The sequence below is a fragment of the Thamnophis sirtalis genome, unplaced genomic scaffold, assembly GCF_051295495.1.
Source record: "Thamnophis sirtalis isolate CommonGarterSnake01/CBP01778 unplaced genomic scaffold, rThaSir2_p1.2 scaffold_5, whole genome shotgun sequence".
Lineage (NCBI taxonomy): Eukaryota > Metazoa > Chordata > Lepidosauria > Squamata > Natricidae > Thamnophis > Thamnophis sirtalis.
In genome coordinates, this window is record NW_028261385.1 from 4,379,846 (window position 1) to 4,405,417 (window position 25,572).

A 25,572-nucleotide genomic window follows, 5' to 3' on the forward strand; every position below is an offset into this window, starting at 1 on the left:
AACCCACCCCCGGCAGAGACGTCCATATATGTGGGGCACATGACGTGAGCAGAAGATGAACTAGAAGGTAGTCAAGATGAACTAGAAGGTAGTCAAGACGCTCAGCAAGGTTGAGGAATGGAGGACAAGAAGAAGACCATCAGGTGGGAGATACATTAAAGGAGATTAGGGTGGTACACGATGGACATTTGCCCACACAGCTGCCAGGAGTCAGATCCGACCTGCTGAAGTCTAATTAAACAACTGACTAAACAACTATTAAATATTTTATTGGTTTTATAGCAGGTCAAAATGATAGGCTATATATGTATCCATTTAACTTGAAGTCCATTTCCCCATCTTCTTGAATACTTTGTCGTCTAGAGCAGAGGATATTAGACATAACTTGTCTCCAGTCGTTATTCGAAGCTATCGTCACCTTTTTTTTTTAACGCAACGTATATCAAGTTCTTACAGATATCATTCCTGCACCTCCCAGAAAAAGTCCCAGGTCTACCAACAGAGAGATAACTTCATATAATCTACAAGCAAGGTCTCTATTCTGACCCAGTTCCCCAAATATGACAATGCCTTCAAAGTTAAACCAATGGTTCCCTGATTGGAGCACCAGCAGCCCCATCTGAAAGTTTCTCTCTCTCCACAGGTTAAAGTCCATCCAGCAGGAGAGCTAAGATGGGGCTTCGCTAGCAGCAGTGGCTCTTCTGTCCTAAGGACCGCCCCATAGATTTCCACTGCTCTCCTCTCCTCTGCCACTTCTATTCATCTCCGCCCCCTGCCTTTTATCCCTAGAGCTAGAGTGGAGCTTCACTAGCAGTGGTGGCTCTTCCTTCCCAAGGACCGGCCCATAGATTTCCACTGCTCTCCTCTCTTCTGCCTTCTGCGCATCCACACATCAGGCACTGGACCCAGATGTTCCTCCTCTTCCTCATCAGCCACCTCCTGACTTGGGGGCTGTTGACTCTCCATCCGAGGGCTGACGGACAGCCCAGGCTCCACCTCCCCCTCTTTCTATCTGACAGCTCCATTCCCTGTTCCCCCTCGGAGCTCTTGGGTTGCCTTTTTGCTAACCCTGTCTCCCAAACCTCCTCCTCTGATTCGGTTGCTGGAGGAGCAGATGGCCGAGAGGCCACAAGAGTCTCCTCCCTTCTTACCTTTAGACTGAGAATAGGTTTATTGAGAATAACTGAGGTGAAGGGAAAATGGGTGCTTCGATGGAGAAGGAAGACGGTTACCAAGGAAGGAAAAAAATGTTAAGTCAATAGGAAGAGGAGCTTTGAGTAACTAGATAGGTTCATGGCAATGGCTTATACTCCTTGAAACAGATCAGGCCACCTTAACCAAATGGCAACTTGAAGATGTCTGGATTTCAACTCCCAGAATTCCCCAGCCAGCATTCGCTGGCTGGGGAATTCTGGAAGTTGAAGTCCAGACATCTTCAAGTTGCCAAGGTTGAGAAACACCAAGCTAGAACCTGTGGCTCATTCAGAAGCAGCTTGCAACCATGCTGGCAAATAATAATAATAATAATCCCCTTTAGCCAGAAAGTTGCAGGCATCCAAGCTGTGTCAGAAGGAGTTCTGCAGAACAAGTCAAAATCCCATTTTCACCCTTCTCTTTCTGGTCTTTTTTTTTTTAAAAAAAATTCCCTTTGCAGCTGAAACTAAATTTTGTACCAGAGAAGAAAAACCAGGAACAACGGCGGCATTTTGTAATGTGGTGCCAATAAAACTGAACTCGCTTCGGCCATTCGTAGCGAGCCAAGAGCCAGATGGAGGACAACGAATTGAAATGAATCCGTGAAGGTATTTTTTTTAAAGAAATGCAAAATATTGAAAGACTGCACATCTTTGGCTCTGAAAGGCTTTATGAGGAAGTTCTACTTAGCAGAGTTCCACAAGGAGAGAAACATGCAACAGAATTGAGGATCAAATTATGGAATGGGAAAAATTAAGGCAGCATTAAGCGATCCAAGCGTCTATCTTGGCATAACCCCGTGCGTTTTATTAATTTAATTCCATTTGGGCACCGCCTGACTCCAAACCAAATCGGGATGATCCATCATGGGATAAACCAGAAAAACACAACAGAAAACCTTTTTTTCCCAATTTACCCAATTTAAGAGATGTAATTCGGAGCACCTGAGTTTTTAAAAGCACCAAGAAAGAAAGGATAAAACCAGAAGAAGTAAAAACTGCACATTTCAGCAATGTTCAAAGGGATGTACAACAATATTTGGAGGTGGTCGGTGAAAGGGTTTGCACAAGTTGTAAACAGTGAGTAATGCCATGGAAGACTCAGCTTCACCCCCATTCTTACATCAGCAACAACTGGAAAACTGAGTATCAAATCTTGCACAATAGTAACGAAGATACCCCCCCCTTCCAACTTACGATAAATTCCTTTTTTTTCTCAATTCTCTGCTGATAGCTATTTCTGTGAAATGGGCCCAAAGTTCCAACATTAGGCAGAAGAGTGGCTCTGTTCACACAAACACTATTCACCAAGCCATTTGTGAATCGAGCATCTGTATCATTCACCTATCATGTTAATCTCGATCTGCTTTAAGGATAAGCAAGTATTTTTAAAAAATGGCATTCAACAACCAGTTTAAACTCATCACACAAACACAGCCAGTATGTCTTATTCATGCAACATAAAATCGATCATAGGTAGCTTTGTAAATGACATCTTTATCTTCCTTTAAAAAAAAAAATCGTTCTACTTGTGTCAAATTTATATTTTTCCCCCCCCTGGACGACACTAAAAAAATTGTAGAGTATGATCCGGTTGTGAAGAATGGTGCCATTCTTTGCTTCCAATCCTCTCTCCAGCCTTTTTCTAAGATACCAGAATTATTCCAAATGCTAAAACAAGAACGGCCCAAATCCGAACAGCCATCAACACCCTTGAGTGAGGAACTCAACATCTGCAATCTTTTTGGGTTCAAGTCGAGAGAAAACGCATTGTCTCCACAACAGCCAATCATGTCACTGCTCAGAAGCCCCTTCAATTTTTCGAAAGGAAAATCAACATCATTTGGCATCGCAAATCACTTCCTTCTTGGTGGGCCCGGTCCACCATGAAACACCAGGAAGATAGAGCGTTCAAAAGAGAAAGCAAAAGTACGGCATTTTCTATCTGCCCGGTAGATGCCGTACTTGGAACGAACATCGCGCCATTGACGTTCTCCAACCACAAGGAAGCATCTGAAAACAACAATCTGGACTCACCCCTGGAAGAGTCTTCTGTTCGTGCAACGCACTCTGGGCTTTAAGAGCAGACTCTCGTTCACAGTACGTTAGGAAGGCACAACCTGTAAAAAAAAGAAGAAGAAAGGGGGGGGGGATTATTTATTTGTTTATTTATTATTGTTTTATTATTAAAATTTATATGCCGCCCAATCCTGAAGGACTCCGGGCGGCTTACAAAAAAGAGGAAGAAAAAAATAATAAGAAAAGACAGATTTAAAATCACAAAATCACATGCATTCGTTCTAATCGGGGCTGGACCTCAACAATGAGGTCAACAGCCCCAGGCCTGCCGGAATACCCAGGTTTTAACAGCTTTCCTGAAGGCCATGAGAGTGGGCAAGGTCCGGATCTCTGGGGGTAGCTGATTCCAAAGGGTCGGAGCAGCCACAGAGAAGGCTCTCCTCCGGGGGGCCGCCAGCCACCAGTGTCCGGCTGACGGCGTCTGAAGGAGGCCCAATCTGTGGGATCTTACTGGCCGCTGGGAGGTATGTGGCAGTAGGCGGTCTCGAAGGTACACTGGCCCTAAGTCATGTAGGGATTTAAAGGTAATAACCAACACCTTGAATTGCGTCCGGAGACCAATTGGTAGCCAGTGCAGCTCGTGGAGGACAGGTGTAATGTGCGTGTACCTCGGTACACCCAATATCGCTCGCGTGGCCGCATTCTGGACTAACTGCAGTCTCCGAACGCTTTTCAAGGGTAGCCCCATGTAGAGCGCGTTGCAATAATCCAGCCAAAATGAGAACAGGCTAGCTTTTTCTTCAGATCCCATGTCTGGTAGGACCAGATATTCTCCGTGAGCAGAGGGCTCCATTTCTAAACATGGAAGCAGGGGTAGGATTCAGCCGGTTCAGACTGCTTCAGGTGAACTGGATGCTAATTTTACACCTGATTCACCAAATTGGTAGTTGCAAGGACGGGCCGCCCCTTCTCATCTTTCCCCACCCCTCCCAGGAGTCTCCACACTGCCCATTTTGGATGCCAGGTAAGTTCAGGGCCCACACAGAGGCTCCGGGAGGGTGAAAAATGGGCCTCCTAGAAGTTCTGGAAGTCTACAAAAGGGCCCATTTCCCACCTCTGGAATGCCTCCAGAGCCTGGGAGAGGCTGTTTTCACCCTCCCGGAAGCTTGAAGAAAGTCTCCGGAGCACACACACACACACACACCGCCACTGTGGTGCAGGAGGCCGAGTATGGCCATGGCCACCATTGCCACGCTAAAACCAGGCATAGAACCAGTTGCTAACATTTTTCAATCCCATCCCTTCATGGGAGGCTAGTTGAACAATTATGCCCTCAAGCTTAATCCAACCCTCTGTCAACTCGGAAGCGAACCTGGCTGAAGCCGTCTTGTGCGGCCTCTTGGTTGCCACGAACCCTGAGAAGGGGAAGGGAGGGGGAATAGATAGGCTGGCTAAACAGTCGAAACAAAAAGTTTTCTCGTGGGAACCAAGGTCATCCCAACAGGTGGCAGTTGGAAGGAGGAGAGGAGTGACCGAGCAGCCTGCCAGCCACTTTCATTGGACAATGTGACCAGTGACATCTGGGGAGGGAACTATTTGCTCTTTTAATTAGGGAAAAAAACACAGGAACTTTCGGAGTTGGTTTTTTACTAGCTGTGCTGATAAGATGTAGGCAATAAATATGTTCTTTGAGGAATCTACCTGCCTCGGAGTTCTGCTTTAAGTGGATGCATTATTCAGAACACTGATTCTCTCTTTAAAACTATTTTTAAAAAATAGTTTACATACAGTACACAAGTGTTTTGTGAACAACATATTGTCTGAATCCATTTTCTTACATAATACTACTTTCCCAGCTCCTAATTTCTACCTCTATTATCCAACCATTTGTAGAACAAGTCCCATGTTCAAAATTATTCTGTATCGTCTTTTTCTTTTATCTTTAATGTCAATCTATCCATTTCTGTACAATCTAGTAATTTTTTTTTAAAAAAAAATACATCTTCTTTGGTAGGTGTTTCCTCATCTTTCCAGTAGTGTGCAAATATAATTCTTGCTGCTGTCAAGACATGTCATATTAAATATATGTATATTCCCTTTATCATGCCTTTCTGGTATTATACCTAACAGAAATATTTCTGGCTTATGATCCATATGGCACGTCAACATCTTCTCTAACCGTGCATGCATTTTTGTCCAATATTTCTTTACTTTTGCACATGTCCACCACATGTGAGAATATGTACCAGGCATCTGATTACATTTCCAACATCTGGCAGACCTGTTTTTAAACATCTTTGCTAATCCCGCCAGTGGTAGGTGCCACCTATAAAACATTTTATATAAGCCGAGAGGAATTGAAGCTATACATCATCCTAGCAGAAATAATAAGGTTGTCTCCCCTCCCCGCTGGGCATTATTTCAAAATGCATGAAGAGTCAGGTTTTGCCAGCAGGCCAGAGACCCCAGGGCACTACGGAGCCCACCAAGAGGCATCTATCTATCTATCTATCATCTATCTATCTATCTATCTATCTATCTATCTATCTATCTATCTATCTTTATCTATCTATCTATCTCTATCTATCTATCTATCTCTATCTATCTATCTATCTATCTTTATCTATCTATCTATCTCTATCTATCTATCTCTATCTATCTATCTATCTCACCTCTCATCCATCTATCCATCTATCCATCTATCCATCTATCCATCTATCCATCTATCCATCTATCCATCTATCCATCTATCCATCTATCCATCTATCCATCTATCCACCTATCCACCTATCCATCTATCCATCTATCCATCTATCCATCTATCCATCTATCTATCTATCTCTTATCACCTATCACCTATCACCTATCACCTATCCCTATCACCTCTCATCTATCTATCCATCTATCCATCTATCCATCTATCCATCTATCCATCTATCCATCTATCCATCTATCCATCTATCCATCTACCCATCTACCCATCTATCCATCCATCCATCCATCCATCCATCCACCTATCTCTTATCACCTATCACCTATCCCTATCACCTCTCACCTCTCACCTCTCATCTATCTATCCATCTATCCATCTATCCATCTATCCATCTATCCATCTATCCATCTATCCATCTATCCATCTATCCATCTATCCATCTATCCATCCATCCATCCATCCATCCATCTATTATCTATCTGTCTGTCTGTCTGTCTGTCTGTCTGTCTGTCTATCTATCTATCTATCTATCTATCTATCTATCTATCTATCTATCATCTATCTATCTATCCTCCTCATTCTGTCTCTGTCTCTGTCTCTGTCTCTGTCTCTGTCTCTGTCTCTGTCTATACATACATACATACATACATACATACATACATACATACATACATACATACATACTCTCATCTAATGTTATATCTATCTTCCCTCTAAATGGTCCCAGCTGATGTGTTCTCCAAAGTTACATCTTAACTCCCATTCTGATCCCTCCCAGAAAAAGTGTTTTTCTTTTCTTTTCTGTCCTTTAATCAGGGCTCTTGAAAAATTAATATCTCCTAATCTTCCTTTTAAATTAATGTGAAGTTGCCTTTTCTGCTAGGTTTCCAGAGGACTCATTATGGGTGTGTTCCAGATGTTGGAATATAACTTATAACCCCAACTATGTTGGCTGGGGATTATGTGAAGTGTAGTCTGCCATTTCTGGTCTGGTCTCCTTATGCTTTGTCGACCATGAAAGACAGGGAAGGGCTTTTGACTCTACAGGTAGTCCTCACTTAGTGACGTATTGTTCAGCAACCATTCGAAGTTACAACAGTGCTCAACAAGAGGACTTATGGCCGGTCCTTGAAGTTGTGGCTGTCGCAGTGTCCCCAAAGTCACAGGATCGTGACTGGGACACTTGGCAACTGGCACACAGTTACAGTGGTCACAGCTTCCCACACTCACATCATCACCCCTTGGGATCTTCGCTGCCAGTTTCCAATAAGTCAAGTCAATGAGGAAACCATCCACCCCCTGATGTTGCGCTTAATGACTGCACAGGATTCCTCAACAACCGCAACCTGAACTGTCATTGTGCACTGAAGGTTGCATTTAATTTCGTTGTACAAGGTGCAATGACAATAAAATAAAATAAACTATAGGTTTTTCTTGTAAATACCGTATTTTGGGGGTATAAGAGGCACCGGAGTATAAGACGCACCAGGATTTTGAAGAGGGAAATAATTAAAAAAAAGTTTTTGCACTCTGCAAACATCCCATGACCCATGGGAGTCTGACAACCAATCAGAATACATTTCTTTCACAGGAACAAGAAGCAAGTTCAAAGCCCAAGAGAGGGTATAAATATCTCTCTGTGTCTCTGTCTCCCTGTCTCTCTCTCTCTCTCTCTCTTTCTTTCTTTCTTTCTTTCTTTCTTTTTCTTTCTTTCTTTCTTTTTCTTTCTCTCTCTCTCTCTCTCTGTCTCTCTCTTTCTTTCTTTCTTTCTCTCTGTCTCTCTCTGTCTCTCTCTGTCTCTTTCTTTCCTTTCTCTCTCTCTCTCTCTCTCTCTCTCTCTCTCTCTCTCTCTCTCTCTCTCTGTCTCTTTCCCCCCTCCCCATGTCTCGATTGCCCAGGACCTCAAACCCATGTGGTCCTGTCCACCATTAAACCATTAAACAAAAAGGCAGAATATTATACTTCCCTGGATAAGATATGGAAAAATGTGTTTTTTAGGCAGGAAACAGACTCCCTCTTTAATAGCCCCTCGCCTTTATCAATGGGCCATTACACAGCCTGAGCTAGTCTACTCTACATAACAAAGCTGGGATTAGCCTTCTACAGAAACTCACCCCAAGGCACCTGGGAAAATTGCATCAGCCGACAAGGCAACCAAACTTGGGGCTCAAAGCACAGCCTACAAAGTTGCCCCAGCATGGCCCCGTGGGAGTCTGACAACCAATCAGAATACAAGCTCAAGATCAAAGGCCAGAGAGGGCATTAAACCAGGGACTTTCAGTATCTCTGCCTCTTTTCTTCTTCTTCGCCCAACATCTGGAAGCATCTGATCTCCCTTTTCTGTTCAGGAGCTCCAAGGCATGTGATCCTGTCCACCATTAAAACTATCTTTCCAAGCAGCCTCCATGTTTCCAGTGTCTCCTCTCCCCCAACTTGGAATTGAACCCAGATGGACATTTCTTCCAACAGTGTAATATATCCAATTTTTTTTTTGCCCAGACTATCTTTATCTCTTTTACCTGTTTGTCTTTCATTTTTAAGCTGAACAAAAATGTTGTATAGATTCTTTATTAACTTCCACCTCCGCCTAAGGTTATATGGTCAAGTACTGTTTGCACTCTGTAGACGCCGTATGCCTTGACATCTTTCTCCGGTCTCGAGTGTATTTCTTTAAAGCCACTTTTGAGTGATGAAAAGATTAAAGGCCACAAACTGTTGGTCTAGGCTGGCCACAAAGCCAATGAAGACCACCAGACACGAGGAAGGGTATTTTCAGCTTACAATACAATAGCGGAGTTGGAAGGGACCTTGGAGGTCTTCTAGTCTAACCCCCTGCCTAGGCAGGAAACCCTATGCCATTTCAAGCAAATGACTATCCAACATCTTCTTAAAGATTTCCAGTGTGGGAGCAACTTCTGGAGGCAACTTCTGTTCCACTGATTAATTGTTCTAACTGTCAGGAAATTTCTAATTAGTTTTAAGTTGCTTCTCTCCTTGATGAGTTTCCACCCATTGCTTCTTGTCCTGCCCTCATGTGCTTTGGAGAATAGTTTGACTCCCTCTTCTTTGTGGCAGCCCCTGAGATATTGGAAGACTGCTATCATGTCTCCCCTGGTCCTTCTTTTCATTAACTAGACATACCCAGTTCCTGCAACCGTTCCTCATATATTTTAGTCTCCAGTCCCCTAATCCTCTTTGTTGCTCTTCTCTGCACTCTTTCTAGAGTCTCTAGGAAACAGAGTTCTAGGCTGCAGAAACAGAGGGATGGAATCAAGATCACGTGAAGGGTTAATACCACTTTACAATGCCTTGGCAAGGCCACACTGGGAATACGGCATTCAGTTTTGGTCACCACGATGTAGAAAAGATGTGGAGACTCTAGAAAGAGTGCAGAGAAGAACAACAAAGATGATTAGGGGACTGGAGGCTAAAACATATGAAGAACGGTTGCAGGAACTGGGTATGGCTAGTTTGATGAAAAGAAGGACCAGAGGAGACATGATAGCAGTGTTCTGATATCTCAGAGGCTGCCCCAAAAAAGAGGGAGTCAAGCTATTCTCCAAAGCACCCGAGGGCAGGACAAGAAGCAATGGGTGGAAACTAATCAAGGAGAGAAGCAACTTAGAACTAAAAAGAAATTTCATGACAGTTAGAATAATGAATCAATAGAACACCTTCTCTTCGGAAGCTGTAAATGCTCCAACATTGGAGGTTTTTAAAAAGAGATTGGACAATCATTTGTTTGAAATGATATAGGATTTCCTGCCTGAGCAGGGGGTTGGAGTAGAAGACCTCCAAGGTCCCTTCCAACTCTGTTAATCTCATTCTATTCTAAGGCCATGAATGGTGCTGAAGTATGATTGGGCAAATTTAAGAGCCCCGTGAAAACGGTGTCTCTAAATCAGAACTCTTTAAACTTTTTAAGATTTGGGAAGTTCAACTCCCAGAATTCCCCAGCCAGCTCTGTTATATGGTTACTCTATCTCATTCTATCATCTTATCTTCAGTATCTGTCTATCTTCCATCTGTCCATCCATCCATCCATTCTTCATGCAGTTAATGTGAGGCTAATGGGTGCACAATTGAGGCTGGCACGCATAGAGTTGCATTCACGAGTTTACGAGTCTTTTCATCTTTGTGTGTGCAAAAGAGGGAAAAGCAAAGTTAAATTGGAGAAAAATGGAGAGGTTTTTGTTAAAAAAAAAGGTGGTGTGCATTTTTGTGTGTGTGTGTGTGTGTGTGTGTGTGTGTGTTTGTTTAATTGTAAGCTTCCTTTCAGGAATGATATGCAGAATTTGTCTAGTTTTATTGTGCTTTCCGCAACCGCTCTGTGGCTTTGTTTACCGTACATTTAAATTACATTCTTTTTATCCTGAACTGTAAAAAATTCATTAATATACACGAAAACATTTCTGTTTAAAAATTTTCCCTTGCTTATTTCCGTTGAGCTGGAACCAATTACCCCATTTTTCCGTAGAAATCTCACTCTTGAGTAGCGCAGATTCAAACCAGGCAACCGTTTTGTGGGATTCATTAACCAGGCTAATCGAGGCCTACCTAGGTATCTTCTATCTATCTGTCTGTGTCTCTGTGTAGCCCATTGAGCTTAACGGGTGTTAATGGGGTGTGGTGATTTATTGTTTATTTTAATTTATGTCTCAGCTAATACCGCAGCCCATCTCAAATTCATGACTCTGAGCATATTGCTGTATAGATAGGATAGGATAGCATAGGATAGGATAGGATGGGATGGGATGGGATGGGATGGGATGGGATGGGATGGGATGGGATAGGATAGGATAGGATAGGATAGGATGGGATGGGATGGGATGGGATGGGACGGGATGGGATGGGACGGGGCAGAACAGAATAAAGAAAATATGGAATGGAACAGAATGGAATGGAAATGAACAGAATAAAGAAGAATGGAATGGAATGGAATGGAGTAGAATGGAACGGAATGGTGAGTCCTAGTCCTGCCTGGGGCATGAAAGCTGGGTTGGTGACTTTGAACCAATCACCAGGAGACAGTGAGTTTTAGTTCCACCTTAAATATGAAAGCCAACTGCTAGACTTTGGGCCCCTCACCAGGAGATGGTGAGTTCTAGTTGACTTTGAACCAATCACCAGGAGATGGTGAGTTCTAGTCCTGCCTGGGGCATGAAAGCCAGCTGGGTGACTTTGGGCCTATCACCAGGAGATGGTGAGTTCTAGTTGACTTTGAACCAATCACCAGGAGATGGTGAGTCCTAGTCCTGCCTGGGGCATGAAAGCTGGGTTGGTGACTTTGAACCAATCACCAGGAGACAGTGAGTTTTAGTTCCACCTACAATATGAAAGCCAACTGCTAGACTTTGGGCCCGTCACCAGGAGATGGTGAGTTCTAGTTGACTTTGAACCAATCACCAGGAGATGGTGAGTTCTAGTCCTGTCTTAGGCATGAAAGCCAGCTGGGTGACTTTGGGCCTATCACCAGGAGATGGTGAGTTCTAGTTGACTTTCAACCAATCACCAGGAGATGGTGAGTCCTAGTCCTGCCTGGGGCATGAAAGCTGGGTTGGTGACTTTGAACCAATCACCAGGAGACAGTGAGTTTTAGTTCCACCTACAATATGAAAGCCAACTGCTAGACTTTGGGCCCGTCACCAGGAGATGGTGAGTTCTAGTTGACTTTGAACCAATCACCAGGAGATGGTGAGTTCTAGTCCTGTCTTAGGCATGAAAGCCAGCTGGGTGACTTTGGGCCTATCACCAGGAGATGGTGAGTTCTAGTTGACTTTGAACCAATCACCAGGAGATGGTGAGTCCTAGTCCTGCCTGGGGCATGAAAGCTGGGTTGGTGACTTTGAACCAATCACCAGGAGACAGTGAGTTTTAGTTCCACCTACAATATGAAAGCCAACTGCTAGACTTTGGGCCCGTCACCAGGAGATGGTGAGTTCTAGTTGACTTTGAACCAATCACCAGGAGATGGTGAGTTCTAGTCCTGTCTTAGGCATGAAAGCCAGCTGGGTGACTTTGGGCCTATCACCAGGAGATGGTGAGTTCTAGTTGACTTTGAACCAATCACCAGGAGATGGTGAGTTCTAGTCCTGCCTGGGGCATGAAAGCTGGGTTGGTGACTTTGAACCAATCACCAGGTGACAGTGAGTTTTAGTTCCACCTTAAATATGAAAGCCAACTGCTAGACTTTGGGCCCGTCACCAGGAGATGGTGAGCTCTAGTTGACTTTGAACCAATCACCAGGAGATGGTGAGTTCTAGTCCTGTCTTAGGCATGAAAGCCAGCTGGGTGACTTTGGGCCTATCACCAGGAGATGGTGAGTTCTAGTCCTGTCTTAGGCATGAAAGCCAGCTGGGTGACTTTGGGCCAATCACCAGGAGGTGGTGAGTTCTAGTCCTGCCTGGGGCATGAAAGCTGGGTTGGTGACTTTGGGGTAAACCATCAGGAGACGGTGAGTTTTAGTCCCACCTTAAATATGAAAGCCAACTGCTTGACTTTGGGCCTATCACCAGGAGATGGTGAGTTCTAGTTCTTCCTTAGGCCTCCATGTCTCAGTGTTCCTTTTGGAGAAAAAAAGGGTTTCCAGAAAAAGGACATGCCAGGTACTTATCATTAAAAAAAAATCATCGTTTGAATCTGGGAGTGGGGACTCATGATTCTTTTATGTCTTGGGGACTTCAACTCCTAGAATTCCTGAGTCAGCCATGCTGGCTTGGGACTTCTGGGAGTTGAAGTCCCCAAGTCATAAAAGGCCCATGGTTCCCCCACCCCTGCTTTACAAACACACATCCTTACAGTAGCACTTACTTCAAAGCTGAAGTCTTAAATCTGTCTCTACACTGAAGAAAGCTGCAGACCAGAGAGTTGTCCACACACTGGTGAAAACAATGTTACTACAGAATCCACCCAACGTTTTTGATGTGCTTCTGAAGAAAGGTTTCTCCATGAACATGGCCAGCTCCAGATTTGCAACCAGGTGGAAAACGCCTGGGTGGGCAAAGCTTGTGCTCCGTAGGAAGCTTCAAATCTCCATCCAAAGGAGGAGCAATAGCTAACAGCCTCTTCCTGCAAAATCCAAACTGGGATTCAGCAGGGACAGGTGTGTCTCACACCTGTGGCTGCATCCTGGTCTCCAGAAGGAGGGCAGGGCCATCAGTTAACCCCGTGGTGCCCAGGAAAAATACAAATCCCCCAAAATCCCCTTTTCTTCTAGAGATGGACTCTCCAAACTTGGCAATTTTAAGACTAAGATTTTTTTTTTCAAACGGAAACTGAATGTTGTTTTTCCTTCTTTGTCTTCTCATCCAAGAAGCTTCTTCAGTTCTGAGCGAATGGTGGAGGATGGAAGGATTTCTATTCATGGTTCAGGTAGAATAGAATAGAATAGAATAGAATGGAATGGAATGGAATGGAATGGAATGGAAAGGAAATGGAAATGGAAATGGAAATGGAAATGGAAATGGAAATGGAAATGGAAATGGAAATGGAAATGGAAATGGAAATAGAAGTAGGAGGGGAATGGAATGGAATAGAATAGAACAGAACAGAACAGAACAGAACAAAAAAGAATAAGAATAGAATAGAATAGAACAGAAAAGAATAGAGAATAGAGAATAGAGAATAGAGAATAGAGAATAGAGAATAGAGAATAGAGAATAGAGAATAGAGAATAGAGAATAGAGAATAGAGAATAGAGAATAGAGAATAGCTAATAGAGAATAGAGAATGGAATGGAATGGAATGGAATAACAGAGTTGGGAGGGACTTGGAGGTCTTCTAGTCCAATCTCCTGCTTAGGCAGGAAACCGTATACTATTTCAGACAAATGGTTATCCAGCATCTTAAAAACTTCCAGTGTTGGAGTATTCACAACTTCTGGAGGCAAGTTGTTCCACTGATTAATTGTTCTAACTCTCAGGAAATTTCTCCTCAGTTCTAGGTTGCTTCTGTCCTTGATTAGTTTCTACCCATTGCTTCTTGTTTTACCCTCAGGTGCTTTGGAGAATAGCTTGGCTCCCTCTTCTTTGTGGCAACCCCTGAGATATTGGAAGACTGCTATCACGTCTCCCCTAGTCCTTCTTTCTATTAAACTAGACATACCCAGTTCCTGCAACCGTTCCTCATATGTTTTAGCCTCCAGTCCCCTAATCCTCTTTGTTGCTCTTCTCTGCATTCAGAGGACTGTAAGGGATATAAATCCTTCCATCCTTCATATTCCATCAGCACTGAAGATGCTTCTTGGATGAGAAGCAAAATGCCTTCAAGGAAAAACGAACTCCAGCTGCCTTTTGAAAAAAGCACTTTGGGGATAACCGTGACCTGGATGAATGAGAATATCCATTGGTTTTAAAATCAAACACAAATGTGATGGGTTTTTTTTCTCTTAATGTACATCAATGTTTCTCAAACTTGACCATTTGAAGATGTGTGGTCTTCAACTCCCAGAATTCCCTAGCCATCATGGTTTCAGTCCCATCCTCAGCCAAGCCTGCTGGCTGGGGAATTCTGGGAGTTGAAGTCTACAAGTTTTAAAGTTGCCAAGTTTGGCGGTGCCTGGTCTAGAGCAACCAAGAACCTAGAACTGTTTATGTTCCTTGCACACAGCTGGTCTGACAGTAATAGTAACAGAACAGAGTTGGAAGGTGCCACGGAGGTCATCTAGTCCAACCCCCTGCTCACACAGGAGACCTGTACTAGGGATTCGAACCACTGAACTGCTGACTTTTCTGATTGACAAGCTCAGTTGTTTTAGAGAGTCAGTGATCCTGAGGACACAGACAAACCTCCAAGTGGCCTCAAGGACCCTCTAAAAGGATGCAAATAGTGAAAATGGGTGTGGCGCCTTCTTGGAACTGCTACAATACTTTGGAACCTTTCAGCAGTTCCAAGAAGGCTCCACGCCCATTTTCACCACTCAGGTGACCCTGAGGACACAGAGAAACGGCCAGGTGGACTCAAGGACTCTCTAAAAGGCTGCAAATGACCAGCTGTCTGCAAGGAATGTAAATCCTTCCGTTCCCCACCATCCAGTCAGAGCTGAAGAAGCTTCTTGGATGAGAAGTGAAACATCTTCAGAGAAAAACCAGAAAGTCCAGTTGCCACCTGAAAAAGGAGCTTTGGGATAATCATGATCTGGATGACTGAGAATCTCTATAGACTTTTAGCTATACAATCTGGGATGAAGACCCTTGGAATGGGCTGGGAGTAGGAACGGATTTCCAGAGGGGGAAAACTGCAGACTACAGGAACCATTTGCACCACTCAGGTGACCCTGAGGACAGAGATAAACCTCCAAGTGGCCTCAACGACCCTCTAAAAGGATGCAAATGACCAGCTGTCTGGAAGGAATATAAATCTTTCCCTTCCTCACCATCCAGTCAGAGCTCAAGAAACTTCTTGATGGGAGAATCTCTACAGACTTTTAGCTACACAATTAGGGATGAAGACCCTTGGAATGGTGTGGGAGTAGGAATGGATTTCTAGAGGAAAAAATTGCAGACTACAGGAACCATTTGCACCACTCAGGTGACCCTGAGGACAGAGATAAACCTCCAAGTGGCCTCAACGACCCTCTAAAAGGATGCAAATGACCAGCTGCCTGCAAGGCATATAAATCCTTCCCTTCCCCACCATACAGTCAGAGCTGAAGAAGCTTCTTGGATGAGAAGTGAAACATCTTCAAAGAAAAACCAGAAAGTCCAGTTGCCACCTGAAAAAGGACCTTTGGGACAATCATATCCTGGATGATGGAGAATCTCTACATACCTTTAGCTATACAATCTGGGATGAAGAGCCTTGGGTGGTGTGGGTGTAGGAATGGATTTCCAGAAGGAAAATTGCAGACTACAGGAACCATTTGCACCACTCAGGTGACCCTGAGGACAGAGATAAACCTCCAAGTGGCCTCAACGATCCTCTAAAAGGATGCAAATGACCAGCCGCCTGCAAGGCATATAAATCCTTCTGTTCCTCACCATCCAGTCAGAGCTGAAGAAGCTTTTTGGATGAGAAGCAAAACATCTTTAAAAGAAAAAAACAAGAAATTCCTGTTGCCTCCTGAAAAACACCCTTGGGACATTCAGATATTCAAAGTCTGTATTTTCTTATATGTCCATGTAAGAATAGCATTCTTTCTACCCTCCCAGGACAGAGAATTTCAACACCATTCAGAAGACACTAGCGTTGCGCGTCTGAAGCCAGAAGGGCTGAATCCCTAACAACCATTAAGCCAGCCTTGTGAGTTAGTTTAAACTCAGCCAAGATTAGTCTAAACTAGGTTTCCCGATAAACCTGGAAATAACCCACACATGTCTTTATTTATTTGCTTTCTGTGCAAACAAATAATAGGGGTTGTAAGAAGTATATATTTCACGCGGAAGAAGCTTCAACAATTAAGCTCGTGATGTCTGGATGGCTTTGAAAATACAACTGGTCAAAACTCAAACGGAAAACTATACTCAAAATTTAATTTTGGTACTAAATCATGCGCTGCGTGGGACTCTGCTCTCCAGACGATAAAAGAGAAGACAATGCCACCAGCCTCAAACCCAGAGTAGTTGACACCACCTAATCAGAGGTGGATTTCACATAATTTTACCACCGGTTCGTCGCGCACCAAAACTGTGAGCGTGCTGGCACGCGCTCGCTTCGTGAGAATGCACGCCTCCCGTGCATGCACGCAGGTTAGAAAACATGGCGAAATAGGACAGCAAGGATCCAGGGTGGAGGGGAAGTCGCCACTAGCTGTTGGTCCAAACCAGTCTGAACCAGCTGAATTATTGTAATGCGCTCTACATGGGGCTGCCCTGGAAGAGTGTTCGAAGACTCCAATTAGTCCAGAATGCAGCCGCGTGAGCGATTGTGGGTGCACCCAGGTACACCCATGTTACACCTATCCTCCGCGAGCTGCACTGGCTACCTATTAGTCTCCGAATCCGCTTCAAGGTGCTGGTCGCTACCTATAAAGCCCTACATGGCATCGGACCTGGGTACCTGAGAGACCGCCTCCTGCCGATTACCTCCCAAAGACCCATCAGATCCCACAAACTAGGCCTCCTCCGAATTCCATCTGCCGGCCAATGTCGGCTGGCGACTCCTCGGGGGAGGGCCTTCTCTGTTGCAGCTCCGGCCCTCTGGAACGAGCTCCCTATTGAGATCTGGACCCTTACTACCCTCCCGTCCTTCCGCAAAGCCACCCAGTCCTGGCTGTTCCAGCAGGCTGGGGGGGGGGGGGGCTGAGAAGCATCTACCTCCATAGAAATTGTGAATGTTGGTTTTGTTTTTAATATGTTGTCATTGTCTCATTTTCCCCTCTTTCTTTTGTGAGCCTCCCGGAGTCCTCCGGGACTTGGCGGCATACAAGACAAATAAATAAATAAAATAATAAATAAATAAATAAATAAATACCACTATTGCATTTAATGAATGGCATGCTGATGGAGGCACACCAGCGAAAAGATAAACCACAGAGTGTGATATTCCTGTAATGGTTGCTATATATTTCCTCTCCTGGTGATGGGCCTCACGACAGCTGAGAATAATGAAGGTCTGCTAGGCTTCCAACTAGGTCTATAATTCACAGGAAACGGGTGGTGAACTCTTCCTGTCCTTGGGAAAACAGACCCCCCCCACTTCCCCACTCGTAAGGTCTGCTGGGAGCAAGAGGAGGGATGGGGATCGAAGGATTAGAACCAAATCCTTTCCCCAGAAGGAGGAGATCAGATGAGACAGAGACTGAGGGGTTCTTGGTGCTCTCTGAGCTCGGTGGATTTCTTGCAGACATCTCATGACCTAGCTAGGTAATGTCATCAGTGCTAGAAGGGAGATGGGTTTGCGAAGAGGAGGAGGAGGAGGGGTGGTCCTTGTTGCTGTCTGAGCTTGGTGGTTTTCCTGCAGATGTTTCAGAACCCAACCAAGTAACGCCATCAGTGCTAGAAGGGTGGGAGAGAGGCCGGGAGGAGGAGCAGGATGTGGGATGCTTGGTGTTCTCTGAGCTTCGAGGTTTTCTTGCAGACGTTTCATGACCCAACCAGGGTACATCATCAGAGCTAGAAGGGGATAGGCAGAGACGATGAGGAGGACTGTGGGGTGCTTGTTCCACTCCCTGCTTGGTGGCTTTCTTGCAGACGCTTCATGACCAAACCAGGTAACATCATCAGTGCTAGAGGGGAGCAGGGTTTGCTCTTAGCTGATATTCTAGTGGCTAGCCCTGTCAGGGTTGGTGGGAGTGGTCTTAGAGGGCACTGACAGGGCAAGTCACTAGAATATAAAGACCCTACTCCCTTCTAGCACTGATGATGTTACCTAGTTGGGTCATGAAACATCTGCAAGAAAACCTTTAAGCTCAGAGAACACCAAGCACCCCAGAGTCCCTCTCCTCCTCCTCCTCCTCCTCCTCCTCCTCCTCCTCCTCCTCCTCCTCCTCCTCCTCCTCCTCCTCCTCCTCCTGTTTCATTTCAAAAACAACAGAATTGGAAGGGACCTTGGAGGTCTTCTAGTCCGCATGGCCGGTGGTGAAATCTAATTTTGTTTCTGCCACCGGTTCTGTGGGCGTGGCTTTGTTGGGGGGCAGTCATGTGACTGGGTGGGTGTGGCTAACCTTTTTCCCCACTTTTTAAAGCAAGTTTTTCCTGCCAGTTCGGAGAACCAACGACAATTGTCCCTACTGGTTCAGCCAGGCTGAACCGGGAGGATTTCACCCCTGTGGATGACATTGGCATCTCAAACCTTGGCTGCCAGCTTTCCAGCTGAGCCATCGCGCCCCTCAAATTTTCCTACTTCTGAGTAAATTATAATTCTCCTTGCCGTATATAAAAACATAATTACATGACTTTTTCCCAGCTGCTTGTTCACTGTCCTCCCAAAAAAACACCTCTGCTTTGAATCGTACTTTAACCTTTAAAATCTTCTGAATTAATGCGCATATTTGTATACAAAATGTTCTGGCATTTATTTTATTTTTTTTACATGTCCACCCGGCACGATAAATGTCCCTTCCACTTGTTCAGATTTCCAGCAAAGATTCGAAAGGCCTTTATAGATTCTACACAATTTCTCCGGTGACAAACCCCGATGATACATCATGTTTTTTAATATAAAAAAATGTAATTCTTTTTAAGACTAGAACATAATATCAATTTCATCCTTCCCGTCGCCTATTTTGGATGACATTTTGCTGGATGTCGCAAATTATCTTTGTCTGGAACGGAAACTTCTCTGTGTTTCTTGAACTGAAGGAAAATGTAGATAAAGGGGTGCCTTGCTCCCTAATAACTTTCATTAATATAGCCAACAAACAAAGGAAATAGAAAAGAAAATAAACAATTAAAATATAAATTGTGGGTTAGACAGCATCACCACCAGATGGATTCGCAACTGGCTGACCAACCGCACTCAATGTGTAGTCCTCAATGGAACTGCATCTACATGGAGGAAAGTATGCAGTGGAGGACCCCAAGGCTCTGTTTTAGGCCCAGGACTCTTCAACATCTTCATCAATGATTTGGATGAGGGAATAAATGGGGAACTCATCAAATTTGCAGATGACACCAAGCTGGCAGGAATAGCCAACATTCCAGAAGACAGGCTCAAGATACAGAAGGATCTTGACAAACTTGAACATTGGGCACTATCTCATGAAATGAAATTCAAGGGTGAAAAAAAGAAGGTTCTACATTTAGGCAAGAAAAATGAAATGCACAGGTACAGTATATGTGGGTACCTGGCTCAACAATAGTAACTGTGAGAGGGATCTTGGAGTCCTAGTGGACAATCATTTAAATAGGAGCCAGCCGTGTGCAGCAGCTGCCAAAAAAGCCAACACAGTTCTAGGCTGCATCAACAGAGGGATAGAATCAAGATCACCTGAAGGGTTAATACCACTTTATAAGGCCTTGGGAAGGCCACACTTGGAATACGGCATCCAGTTTGGTCACCACGAAAAAGATGTGGAGACTCTAGAAAGAGTTCAGAGAAGAGCAACAAAGGTGATTAAGGGACTGGAGGCTAAAACAGATGAAGAACCATTGCAGGAACTGGGTCTGTCTAGTTTAATAGAAAGAAGGACTAGGGCAGACATGCTAGGAGTCTTCCAATATCTCAGGAGTTGCCACAAAGAAGAGGGAGTCAAGCTATTCTCCAAGGCAGCTGAGGGCAGAACAAGAAGCAATGGGTGGAAACTAATCAAGGAGAGAAGCAACTTAGAACTAAGGAGAAATTTCCTGACAATTAGAACAATCAATCAGTGGAACAACTTGCCTCCGGAAGTTGTGAATGCTCCAACACTGGAAGTTTTTAAGAAGAGATTGGACAACCCTTGTCTGACATGGTATAGGTTTTCCTGCTTAAGCAGAGGGTTGGACTAGAAGACCTCCAAGGTTCCTTCCAACTCCTCTCCTCTTCTCCTTCCTCCTTCCCTTCCCTTGCTTACTATCTCTTCTCTTCTCTTCTCTCCTATTCTATTCTATTCTATATGCTAATTTCTTTTTTTTTTAATTTTAAAAGATTGCTTTCTTAACATCCCATAGATCCATCTTATCTTACAACGGTCCTACTTCTTCTTCCCTCCCTCCCTCTTTCCTTCCCTCGTTTCTTGTCTCCTACTCCCCTTCCTTCCCTCCTTCCTTCCCTCCCTTCCTCCTTCCCCTTCCCTCCTTCTCTCCTTCCCTCCTTCCCTCCTTCCCACCTTTCTTTTCTCCTTCTCTCCTCCCTTTCCCCCTTCCTTTCCTCCTTCCTTCCCCCTTCCTTCTCTCCTACATTCCCTCCTTCCTTCCCTCCTATCTTCTCTCCTTCTCTCCTTCCTTCCCTCCTTCCTTCCCTCCTTTCTTCTCTCCTTCTATATGCTAATTTCAAATTCGCTCTTAACCAGCTTAACCATAGGCGGCATAGTTCTAGGTCCATGATGGCAAATCGATGGCATGCGGCCCAAAGGTGGCACACAAAGGCATTTGTTAGGGCACGTGAGGCATTGCCGTGTGTGCTAACATGCACATGTTGGCCAGCTGACTTTGGCCTTCCATTTCTGGCCAGTTTTCACCCTCTGGAGACTTCTCTGAAGACTCTGGAGGGTGAAAAACAACCCAATGGACAAACTGGAAGTTTGGGAACAAACTTCTGTGTTGCCCCTAGAGCCATTTTTCTCCCTCCGGAGGCTTCAGGGAAGCCTCCTGAAGCGTCCGGAGGGTTTTTGGGGTGGGGGGAGGCCACTTTCACCTTCCCTAGGCTCCTAGAAAGCCTCTGAAGCCTGGGGAGGGTGAAAAACGGGTCAGTCATGCACAAAAAGTGGGGGGAGGGCAGGGGTCGCATGCACACCTGTGTGGGGAGAAGGGTTGCGCTCATAGAATTATGGGTGTGGGCATGCCTGCGCATGACCCCCTGCGCTCTTCCCACTTCTGGCACACAATGGCAAAGAGGTTAGCCGTCACTGTTCTAGGTTCTCCAAGCCCAAAATTTCAAGCCTTGGTGTCCTAAGGGATCCTTTTGTGAGCAATTGGACTAGAAGTTTAAAAGTTTAAAAGTTTAATAACATTTTTTTAATTTTTATTTCTCATATATACATTCACAATTATATGATCTCATAACTGTTATTAATAATATGTATTTGTAACAGTTTTTCTCCTCTACAGTTGACAATATAATTGAAGTTGCTTTCTTACCATCCCATAAACCCATCTTATTTTACAACTATCCTACTTCTTCTTCCTTCCTTCCCTCCTTTCTTCTCTCCTTCTCTCCTTCCTTCCCTCCTTCCTTCCCTCCCTCCTTCCCCTTTCCCTCCCTCCTTTCTTCTCTCCTTCTCTCCTTCCCTCCTTCCTTCCCCCTTCCTTCCCTCCTTCCTTCCTTCCCTCCTTCCTTCCCTCCTTTCTTCTCTCCTTCTCTCCTTCCTTCCCTCTTTTCTTCTCTCCTTCTCTCCTTCCTTCCCTCCTTCCTTCCCTCCTTGCTTCCCTCCCTCCTTCCTTCCCTCCTACCCACCCACCCACCCACCCACCCATATAAATGTTAATAACATTTATATGCCTCCCAATCCCGTAGGACTCCGGGCGGCTTACAATACAGAAATAAAATCAAAAATCAAAATACAAGGAAAAAGGAAAGATAGATTTAAAAAACAACACACCATACACTCCGTTCTAAATGGGGCTGGACCGTATTTTAGGGTCAACAGCCCCAGGCCTGCTGGAACAGCCAGGTTTTAGTGACTTTTCGGAAGGCCGAGAGAGTGGGAAGGGTCCGGATCTCTACAGGTAGATCGTTCCACAGGGTCGGAGCAGCTACAGAGAAAGCCTTCCCCTGAGAAGTCGCCAACCGGCATTGCTCGGTCGACGGTACCCGAAGGAGGCCCAGCCTGTGAGATCTTATGGGTCGTTGGGAGGTATGTGGCAGGAGGCGGTCCCGCAGATATCCAGGTCCCAAGCCATGTAGGGCTTTAAAGGTAATAACCAGCACCTTGAAGCGCGTTCGGAGACCGATGGGAAGCCAGTGCAGTTCGCGGAGGATAGGTGTAACATGGGTGTATCTAGGTACACCCTATATCGCTCGCGCGGCCGCATTCTGGACCAATTGTAGTCTCCGAACATTCTTCAGGGGCAGCCCCATGTAAAGCGCATTGCAGTAATCAAGCCTTCCCATTCTGTAATTGAATTACTGTGTTGCAAACACAGATTAGGAGATCTGGGACTGTAGTGGGGGTTAAATGAAAAGTCCAATTTGGTGGACTCAGAACTTTCCGCGGGGATCTCAGGCGAGGCCAGCCCAAGCAGCCATCGGAAGCTCTGGCTGGCTTGACTCCCACCGCATGCTTAATTGGGTCAATGGAGGAAACAACGTGTCACAGCAATTCCAAAAAGGGTTAATTGACCCAGTCGGTTTACTGACCCAGAATCAATTGAACCAGTCAATTAACCCACGAGAGATTAGATGGATATACCCAGCCATGCGTGTGGCTAAATAAACCTATCTTGGTGAGCTGGGTCATGGACTCCTTCTGGAGTGGGGGGTTAACTAACTTTGGCCTCTGCAAGGTTTAAGCAAAGTCCTAGAGGGGCTGGAAAAAGGGGATTTCTCTAGGCACTCTGTGTCTATGACTCTTTCAATTATTTAGCTCTATGATAAAACTTAGAACATAGAATAATAGAATTGGAGGTCTTCCAGTCCAACCCCCTGGGCAAGCAGGAGATCCTATACCATTTCAGACAAATAGCTGTCCAGTCTCTTCTTAAAAACCTCCAGTGTTGCAAATTGTTCCACTGTTAAATTGTCCTCCTGTTAGGAAATTCCTCCTTAGTTCTAAGTTGCTTCTCTCCTGGATTAGTTTCCGCCCATTGCTTCTTGTTCTGCATTTTGGTGCTTTGGAGAATAGGTTGGCCCCCTTTTCTTGGTGGCATCCAAGAAAGGACCACCTTAAACATCTCACTTCCTAACCCTGGAGGCATTCTCCTCCTCCTCCTCCTCCTCCTCCTCTGCTTCCTCCTCCTCCTCCTCTTCTTCTTCCTCCTCCTCCTCTTCCTCCTCCTCCACTACTACTACTACTACTACTGCTACTACTACTACTACTTCCTCCCCCTCCTCCTCCACTTCCTTCTCCTCCTCCCCCTCCTCCTCCTCTTCTTTATCCTCCTCTTCCTCCTCGTCTTCCTCCTCCCCTCCACTTCTTCTTCTTCCTCCTCCCCCTCCTCCTCTTCTTCATCCTCCTCTTCCTCTTCCTCCTCCTCCACTTCTTCTTCTTCCTCCTCCTCCTCTTCCTCCCCATCTTCCTCCTCTTCTTCTTCTTCTTCCTCCTCCTCTTCCTTCTCCTCCTCTTTCTCTTCTTCTTCTTCCTCTTCATCCTTTTCTTCTTCCTCCTCCTCCTTTTCCCCAACTCCCTCTCCTCCTCCTCCTCCTCCTCCTCCTCCTCCACTTCTTCTTCTTCCTCCTCCTCTTCCTCCTCCACCACCACCACTACTACTACTACTACTACTACTACTTCCTCCTCCCCCTTCTCCTCCTCTTCCTTCTCCTCCTCCACCTCCTCCTCCTCTTCTTCATTCTCCTCTTCCTCCTCCTCTTCCTCCTCCCCTCCACTTCTTCTTCTTCCTCCTCCCCTCCTCCTCTTCTTCATCCTCCTCTTCCTCCTCCTCCTCCACTTCTTCTTCTTCCTCCTCCTCCTCCTCCTCTTCTTCATCCTCCTCTTCCTCTTCCTCCTCCTCCACTTCTTCTTCTTCCTCCTCCTCCTCTTCCTCCCCATCTTCCTCCTCTTCTTCTTCTTCTTCCTCCTCCTCTTCCTTCTCCTCCTCTTTCTCTTCTTCTTCTTCCTCTTCATCCTTTTCTTCTTCCTCCTCCTCCTTTTCCCCAACTCCCTCCTCCTCCTCCTCCTCCTCCTCCTCCTCCTCCTCCACTTCTTCTTCTTTCCTCCTCCTCTTCCTCCTCCTCCACTACTACTACTACTACTACTGCTACTACTACTACTACTTCCTCCCCCTCCTCCTCCACTTCCTTCTCCTCCTCCCCCTCCTCCTCCTCTTCTTTATCCTCCTCTTCCTCCTCGTCTTCCTCCTCCCCTCCACTTCTTCTTCTTCCTCCTCCCCCTCCTCCTCTTCTTCATCCTCCTCTTCCTCTTCCTCCTCCTCCACTTCTTCTTCTTCCTCCTCCTCCTCTTCCTCCCCATCTTCCTCCTCTTCTTCTTCTTCTTCCTCCTCCTCTTCCTTCTCCTCCTCTTTCTCTTCTTCTTCTTCCTCTTCATCCTTTTCTTCTTCCTCCTCCTCCTTTTCCCCAACTCCCTCTCCTCCTCCTCCTCCTCCTCCTCCTCCTCCTCCTCCTCCTCCTCCTCCACTTCTTCTTCTTCCTCCTCCTCTTCCTCCTCCACCACCACCACTACTACTACTACTACTACTACTACTTCCTCCTCCCCCTTCTCCTCCTCTTCCTTCTCCTCCTCCACCTCCTCCTCCTCTTCTTCATTCTCCTCTTCCTCCTCCTCTTCCTCCTCCCCTCCACTTCTTCTTCTTCCTCCTCCCCCTCCTCCTCTTCTTCATCCTCCTCTTCCTCCTCCTCCTCCTCCACTTCTTCTTCTTCCTCCTCCTCCTCTTCCTCCCCATCTTCCTCCTCTTCTTCTTCTTCTTCCTCCTCCTCTTCCTTCTCCTCCTCTTTCTCTTCTTCTTCTTCCTCTTCATCCTTTTCTTCTTCCTCCTCCTCCTTTTCCCCAACTCCCTCTCCTCCTCCTCCTCCTCCTCCTCCTTCTCGTCTCCCCCATCCTTCTCCTCCTCCCTCCCTCCCTTCCTTATCCTTCTTCACCTTCTCCTCCTCTTCCTCCTCCTCCTCTCCTCCTCCTTCTTCCTCCTTCTCCTTCAGTGAAGGGCTGTGGACAATCCTCGCCAGTAATTAACTGTCATTCTATTGAGCCACCGTCTCTACGAAACATGAGGACGTATCAAACTGCCTCCAGGGAGGCCTTCATTGTTAGAAGGCTATGGAAGCTGAAGACAGGAGAAACGAGAAGAAGGTTGGATGGGGGTGTGTGGGCGGAGACACTTCCATCTCTTCCCTATTTTAATTTTGCCACCCGGGGATTCAGCAACATAAATAATAATTGCATGAAACACAGATGGATAATAATTGCCGCAAAGGTCACACCATTCCTCTCTAATCAATCCCCAAAGAGTTTGGAGGGCC

At 45.5% G+C, this 25,572-nt stretch overlaps 1 protein-coding gene across 13 annotated transcripts in view; it reads right to left on the minus strand.

Moving 5' to 3' along the window:
* The window catches only part of CELF4 (CUGBP Elav-like family member 4), an 861,219-nt gene that overhangs the window by 713,729 nt on the left and 121,918 nt on the right, over nt 1–25,572 (minus strand). For all 13 annotated transcript variants that reach the window (XR_015696625.1, XM_087715271.1, XM_087715270.1 and 10 more), the window contains exon 2: nt 3,231–3,313. Coding sequence is in view for 12 of the 13 variants with exons in the window: in XM_087715271.1 (XP_087571397.1) it covers nt 3,231–3,313 (83 nt within the window). In the remaining variant the exon portion in view is untranslated. The remainder of the gene's footprint in view (nt 1–3,230; nt 3,314–25,572) is intronic.